The sequence below is a fragment of the Anabas testudineus genome, chromosome 9 (assembly GCF_900324465.2).
Source record: "Anabas testudineus chromosome 9, fAnaTes1.2, whole genome shotgun sequence".
NCBI lineage: Eukaryota > Metazoa > Chordata > Actinopteri > Anabantiformes > Anabantidae > Anabas > Anabas testudineus.
The window spans coordinates 17,981,038-17,988,828 of record NC_046618.1 but is presented as its reverse complement, the minus strand read 5'-3'; the positions used below and the strand labels follow the sequence as shown (position 1 = coordinate 17,988,828).

Sequence of the window (7,791 nt, the reverse complement as noted above, 5' to 3'; positions counted from 1 at the left end):
ATATTAGGAAATGATGTCAGCATCTACAGGCCATACCAGGGAAGTTAGCTCCCTCCCATTTTGTTGTGGTTGGTCTTGCATGTTTCCAGTTTGTTTGGGAACTAATCATTAGTGCAATGGTTGCCACATGGACTATCTGGCTTGCATGCCTTTTGTCCCTTCCTAACTCCAGATAAGAACAGACTTACCATGACCAGAATGTACACCATGTTTCTTGCTACTTGTGCTAAAATGAACCATTTTCCTGTAGTTTCCCATCAGTAAATCAAGTCCTTGATGCATGGAGGAAGAAAGACCGCGGACATTGCTGAGGAGAAAATGGTAAATTTTATTTCCACATAGTTCCTATAAAAAGTAGAGAATGCAAAGGAATGCTTGCTTTGGAAGTGTTCCCCTCAAGTTAAATATTTCACAAAATAAATAAGTCATTACAATAAAGTCAAAACACAGTGGTTAAGTATCAAACACTTGCTTTAAATGTGGTATCCTCTATTATTCCATCTGTCATGACAAACTCAATGATCGTTTCCCTCATCCTGCTGTAATTATTTCTATCACTCCCCTTTATGCCTCACAGGAAAATATGGATTATAAATAACAACTTGAGGTACTCCTGCAGCTACAGCTCATTAGCTGGGACAGTATCCTCTGTGTTCTCCACATTATTTCAGCTGTAAACTGTTTGGCACAGAAACAAGGAGAAATGTTGCATCCCCGTGCCACAGGACCACCTCCTCCCAAATAAAGAACTGTTATCTCTATCAAAGTCCGAAGCGGAGACCATATTTTTGTTTAACAGTTTTAGTGCCTTGTTTCCAAATCAGCGATTTCTGAGTGAAGTCTCGATTTTACAGCTTCTCTGCATTGAAAGCGTCTCTGTCCAGTGCTGTATACTCTCCCTCCCCGGTGGAGTTCACCAGTTCACACCAGAATTGGAAGGAAGTGGGTAGCTGTGTTCTTTCTGCGCGTTTTCTTCCCTTTCATTGGCCTCCCATGGACGTTTAGGCCCACAAACATCTGTCGCTTCTTGTTCTTCCACTTGGCTGACGCATACGTGTTGTAGCCGTTCTCCTCAATCCGTTCCTTCAGGGTGCAGTCAACGCCAAACTCCCTCTGAAAACAACAGTGGGCATAAATTGAATCTGCCTTGAATGTTTTGCGCTTGTGTACAGGGATTGTGCACGGTAATATCTCCTAGATGAAGAACAATCTAACACTATCTCTCTGTCCAGATTATCCAGATTGACCTCTGACTTGAATACTAACCGCTCCGTACAGCTCTCCCTTCCTGCTGATAGCCAGATAGTAGTTGCTGTTCAGCCCTTTGATGGCCACCACTCCCACATCCACTGATGTGATTTCCAGAATACCTAGGATTCAGCAAAAAGAAAGCCATGTCAATACTTGTCAACATCCACAAAAAGTATAAGAGTGTCCTGCAAATAAAGTGATTTCTCAAGTGTGTGATTCTTTGCAGTTTGATACGAACAGGGCGACTGAACCATTCACACAGACCAATCTAAGACTGAGCAGACAGGGGAAGTAAAGGTGATACAATGATTTCCTGACCAATAGTTGCTGGAGATAAGAGTGTAGAACAATTAACACTCTGGTAGCAGTCATGGGCCAACTGCTCGAGGGTCTGGATGAATTCTTCACAGACATAATAAATAGCAACATATTGCATTCTCATTTCAGGGCATTTACATGCAGGAACACATGGTGTGGAAATTCTGTTTAATGTTGCACATTTAACATTTCAGTGATATTATGACGTGAATTTACAGCCTCCACCTGTCTAATAGATTCCAGATGCACAGGCCATTTAGTCTGAAAATGAATAGGTGGATACCAGTGAGATTTTCAGCCTGTTTATATTCTGTTGGGTATTCAGGTTCCTGTACGAATAATTCAAGTTGTTCACATACTCCATTTAACAAGGTCAAACCTTTGCTGCAGACAGGTGTGGTTATTTGTGTGGTCTCGGTATCAGAAGTGGGAGAAATATAACACAGAAGACGTGTCCTTTGACCGGAGAACCCACTTGTCTTGTCTTATGCTGGTGAGTGTGTGCACGTGAGCCCCCTCTTCCCATGGCATGTTTGATTTCATCCCTCCCTCTCTGACTTCCTTTCCGCACTTCCTGCGAGCTGTCGTTATTTTATCCAGATAAGCACACATATGTGTACACACACACACACACACACACACACACACACACACACACACACACACACACACACACACAGGAATACAGACACACACTTCAGTGTGGGGGTGTGAACTGCAAGACTTGACAACATCCTTTGATCAGATCTGCAGCCCCTCCTCTGTCTGGTGACTGTTTGTGTGGCAGCCTGCCTTACTGTCAGACCCACTCTCCGGTGGCTGGGGGGGCCTCTGAGGCTGCCAGGCTCATACATGAGTGGACAGTGGAGAGTGCAGGTGTACCCCCCAAAGAACAATCCCTCTCTTAAAAATACAGCAGCTCCTCTCCTCATCCATGAGGTCTTGACTGTATCAGTTTCTAGTTCAAACAGTGGCACCTCAGGGCAGTGAGGTCTGAATCGGCAAGGCGGTGGTGGGGACTGTGACACAACGGCCATTAAAGATCTGAGAGGAACTGGTTTCTGTATGAGATCGGGTGTCAGGTATGGAGTGAGGATGTAAGACAATCTATGGCAGTCTCTGGCTGCTCTGTAAACATGGGAGGGATGAAAGGAAGGAGAACAGAGGAGGACAGAGGAGCCATGACAGTGAGACTGGGGGTGGAGAGAGGATTAGAAAGGCTGTAATGATCACTGATCAAAGTCAGCCACCGGAGGCAGGGGCGAGACAGGTTGTATATACACACACACACACACACACACAAATGCACATGGACTAATGCTCTCGCATACAAACACACACGCACTTAGTTAATGTTGTAGCAGGTGAATGTGCACTTGCACACAACTTGCAAACTCAGCCTGGCTGTGAAACTACACAATCTGCCTTCACTGTTCTCTGCTCAGCACTCAGCTCCTTCCCGAGGTGGAGAGTAATGAGCTTCTAGCTGCGAGCATGGGAGAATGGCATATCAGAAAATATGTTCTTCATTTAGCTTTTTCCACAACACAACATTAAGCCTTAAATGCGACAACAATTGTTTGTGTGGGGTAAATTTTACAAACCACACATGAAAAATGTTGCCTAAAGTGAGCCAGCCAGGACCAACTGTTTACAATGGGAGACAGCAGATTTTCTTTTGCATGCTGCTTGCCTTTTCCTAATGTGTGGCTTATTTGATACGCTCTGTTTGGAGTTACAACAGTAAATGGTGCGTTGTTTGTGGAATGAAGGTACACAATGCCAGCGAGAAAGGTGGTTTTTCCACAGTAGGATGCCAAAAAGCATGTGCTTTACAGCTTGTATGGTTATTCTTTCGCACTCTTACTATGTTCAGGTCTGCAGAAAATAAGATTTGACTGGATAAGTAATGTAAATTTAGGCTGGTATTGTTCCAGTGCAGAAAAAAAGAGGGATGTAAATCAGGATATATAGTGATAACACTTAATAAGAACCACACTGTGTGTATTCATATAGAAAGGGGTATTTAACCCTTTCACAACCTCACATGAAAGTTATACATCTCTCTCCTTAAACCTCCAGAAGAGCACCATCTGTTTTTTTTCCCACGCAGAAAGCCGCTGCTTTGATTAAAGGAGATGAATGTGCACAAAGACACACACTTAGATACGCAGTGACATGTTATACTATATATAGACACTTGTTTGAGTCGGCCATTGTGCGCACATGGTCTGGCTCCTACAGCACAGACACACTGTTGGCCCAACACACACACACACACACACATAAACTCCACACAGTCTTGACAAGCTTACCCTCTCACACCAACACAGCCGTGGACAATTACCAAATTTATTTACCGCCAAGCCTTCGCCTGCGTTTTATTTAGCAATATCTCACGAGTCACTCAGAACTGTAAGTGTGTCTATAAATTTACAAGAAATCAGCTGCGAATCACTGATGTTTTAATTATGCACTTGGGCCGGGCAGATAGTTACTGAGCTGACTTTAACATTATCTAGCCCCCTTTCTCTGCTGCTTTGTAACCTCAGCACAGGCTCACAGCGGGTTGGGAAGCCATGTGGGACAGTTTTGTGCTGGCATCCCCATAAATCTGCAGGAGGCTGGATTCTGGTTCTTTAACAGACAGTGAGCCGGGTCCTTGCAGGGCCACAGGCAGCACCCGAAACCAAAGCCTCCACATCCCATAGACTTCTTAGACTGAGGGCATTGGCTTTGCAATGTCTGGTTCAGAAAAAGGCAAACTTCTCTCCATACATAAAAAAATTGTATTTTCTCACTTCAAGGAACCATGAATGGTCCACAAAGGATGTCAGTCCTGGGATTATGTCTAGCCCCAGGGGCCAGTGCAAAGACTGAAGCTGCTCTTGTGTAGTATCCTTTACCATGTGAACCTGATACGAGGGCACATAATCCACACACAGTGTCCCCAGACCCCCTCAGGTCACAGCTTTTTGATGGCACCACCATTGATACTGAAGACAAATGGCTTTGATGTGGCAACAATTACGTTCAGCCATGTCATTCATGAACTTGTACCTCTAGAGAGTCTCTCTTTCACCTCCCTCCCTGATGCTCAAGTCATGGTCTCAACTCAAGCTGATGTTTGAAAAAGGCAGCACACACTTAATAAAATAAGAAGACTGAGATTTAAATCATCATGCAAACATACGCACCCCGCTGTGACAGCATAAAACTTCATTACACCTACCTAAAATAAACTACTAACAAGGATGACAGGGAAAGAATCACAATGATAAATAGAGTCACTTATGTCACCAACTTGTCAAATGAAAATCTCTGCTCGTCGCTTTGATTGAATTTGTGGTTTAGCTCTCCTAAAAGTAACTTCCACAATTAAAAACTTCCACATACACCTATTATAGGGTTGGAGGACCAGGGAGATAGGACAAGAAAAACAGCATGCGAGACGGAGAGGGATGTATGTGTGTTTGTGTCAGTAATAAGCAAGCACATGTGCTGTCGTTGGCTTCTATATGATCACACACCCACTGGAGCATGTGAGTGCATGCTGGCATATAGGCACACACACGTAGCTCGGTGGGAACGCTGAAAGGCTAATGAGAACGCTATTTTACTGACTGATATGCCGAAACATACAACATGTAATCACTTTAAAGATGTGTTTCTCCGACTGAGCACGTCAAACTGTTTTAAACAAATGTCTGATCTGTGACTGAGGGTATGTAATTTGCTGGACACTGGCTGGCAGGCGGGCAGTCTGAGTGGGAGAGTGAAAGAGACACAGACACATTACAGAGAGACAGAAAGAGTCTAAACGCATCAATGAGACTGACATCCATGTCCTCCCCCTGCTCTTCTGTGGTTATTATCAGTGCTGTTTACTCTGGACTGTGAAGACTGCCTGATAATGGCTTGGTTATCTGCCCCTGCTCCTTTTTAAGCCATCATGGAGCTACCACCATTGTACTGAGTGTTTGGACAGGAGAGATATCAGCGGGATGTCTGGTTTAAAACAAAAAGACGACTCTAATCGGGAATGCCGCGTCCAAACTACCAACTAATGGGCAGGCGGCTGGCGGCGTCTCGAAATGAACACAAAGTTGTGTTTTTAATATCAATTCGTTGCTTAAATGTATTTGTATTTGTATTATTTGAAAACATCTAATTCATGTATTTTATGTAGTGGTTGGTAGCATCTCTGGGGTAGGAGGGATGTCTTTCTCTGAGGAATAGTCACCAACTTTTTAGAAATAAATTAGAAATAATTAGCCTTATATGTAGGTTTCATGGGGCCAGAAATGTTCCTGACTTATTGTAATCAACAGGTTGTTTTACTTTTTTTTGATATGCGTAATTTCCAAAAGCCCCAACATTCAAACAAGGTCAGATATAAATTCAGAAATGTTGGTTTCAGAGACTAAAAGCTTTTACTTTACAAGAACACCTTTATTTAAAACACCTGGGTGCTGGTCCTCCTTTAACTTTTCCTACAACGGGAGATGTTCAGATCCACTTTGGTTCTGATCTAATTTAGTGTCATTTTTTTTATTGCTTTTTGTCTTTAGACAGTAATTTCATTACTTACTGAAGGGGTCATCCTTGCTTTTGGTTCCAATGACTGTTCCATTCTTATCGATCCTCAGGAAAAACTTCTGGAAAGAGAACAGCTTCCTCCTCCGTATATCCCCTTGGAGATGATTGTAGCTGCGCACATGCCTGCCCTGTGGTACCCCAGTCCGACCCAGGGGGCCACTAGTGGCCCTGGGCCTAGAGACTAACTCAGTCTCAGAAATGTTCAGGGTAACTCTCAGAGTTTGTGAGTTGGCATGCTTCAGTCTTTCTCTGCGATGCTGATGGCAGGCCACCCCAGGTAGAGACACAGAGAAAACCACTAGGGCCAGCAGGAGCGGCAAAGACAGGGAGGAAAGCGATAACCTTAGTCTGGAGTTGGTCCTAGAGTCAGAACAAGCTAGTATCCCAGCCCTGGAGCAGGACGAGGCAGAGGCAGCCTTACTCCCTCCAGCAGCCCATCTGATCATGGTAGTGTGCTGTGTGGAGGACTAGAGGCAGCCTCAGAGCCTGGGACATGCTGCTGGGGGCAAGGATAGGCTGGGAGGGCAGGAAGGGGAGCCCTCCACAGACTGGGTAAATTGGTCCACGGCACAATCTAAATTATTTAGATTTCGCTCTTCTTTGATTTCCTTGAGACTGTTTCTTTAATTAGGTTGTGACTGTTCAACAAGTCACTGAGTTTCTGTATTCCACTGAGTCCTTTGAGTCTGCTGTAAAAGTCTGTTCTGGGAAAGAACTTAAATAACAAAATAAAAATTCCAACGTGAGTTAATTTCCAGTAACAAACCTGTTTTATTTTTCCTAAATAGTTTGTGAAATGATAACTATTGTTCTTGGCTGCTCCAGTGTGAGCCCCGAATTTCAAGAAAGTCGCTTAATGTAAGAAAATAATAAAAGCAAAAATCCCAAAAATGTAAAGTCCGCTGAGACCCAGGTGATGTGTAAAAACCTGTAGTTCCAGTGAAATCAAAAAGATATTCTACCTGTGTGATAGCTGCTACACTCCACATGTGCAGGAAGGCATTTTCAGATTTCGCTCTGGAGGAAAGACGGTATTCAAGACTTAAAGAAGAACGCTGGTCAATCCAAGCTCATATCAGATAATCCATCTGTCTTCTTCTGTTGCCCTGCTCCTCTTGCACTCTCCTCATCTCTGTCCCTCCCTCCCTCTCTCTCTATCCCCAAATGACTCCACCTTCATGTCGAGGTAACGGTTTGGGGAGGTGTTTCCCTGTGTCTCAGGACTGAATCAGGATTGTTCGCCTCCTTTCCTTGATATGTGGATTTCTGATGTGTTCTCCACACCTGAAGAGTGATATCAGAAAAAGACTGGCTGTTGTGTGTGGCTGTGTGACTGTTGGTTATTTGATCCCTCCCTCCTTTACTCAACTTCCTCTCTCACATATGGGAGCAAGTACTGCTCTGCATCTGTGTGTGTGTGTGTGTGTGTGTGTGTGTGTGTGTGTGTGTGTGTGTGTGTGTGTGTGTGTGTGTGTGTGTGTGTGTGTGTGTGTGTGTGCCTACATACAGGCAAATCTAACTTATGAGAGAGGGTGAGAGGTGATAGCATGTTTATCTGAATAACTCCGCAGTGCAGAAGAAGCAGTCTTGCACTACTGTGTCAGTGTTAATGGCCAGAGATTG

At 44.1% G+C, this 7,791-nt stretch overlaps 1 protein-coding gene across 1 annotated transcript; it reads right to left on the bottom strand.

Annotated features, from left to right (window-relative positions):
- Positions 1-326: 326 nt before the first annotated feature.
- On the bottom strand, positions 327-7,456 carry fgf10b (fibroblast growth factor 10b). The gene is made up of 3 exons (XM_026343153.1): positions 6,161-7,456; positions 1,267-1,370; positions 327-1,113 (listed from the first exon to the last, which is right to left on the bottom strand). Exons 1-3 carry the CDS (start codon positions 6,612-6,614, stop codon positions 922-924), a joined length of 750 nt encoding a protein of 249 aa, XP_026198938.1. The 5' UTR covers positions 6,615-7,456; the 3' UTR covers positions 327-921.
- Between the last annotated feature and the right edge of the window lie 335 nt (positions 7,457-7,791).

Coding starts and splice junctions, on each gene's coding strand:
- fgf10b (XM_026343153.1), bottom strand. CDS start 6,614: ATGATCAGATGGGCTGCTGGAGGGAGTAAGGCTGCCTCTGCCTCGTCC. Junction 1,371..6,160: donor AAGCAAGGATGACCCCTTCA/GTAAGTAATGAA, acceptor GCTGAATCCTAG/GTATTCTGGAAATCACATCA. Junction 1,114..1,266: donor AGGGAGAGCTGTACGGAGCG/GTTAGTATTCAA, acceptor TGTTGTTTTCAG/AGGGAGTTTGGCGTTGACTG.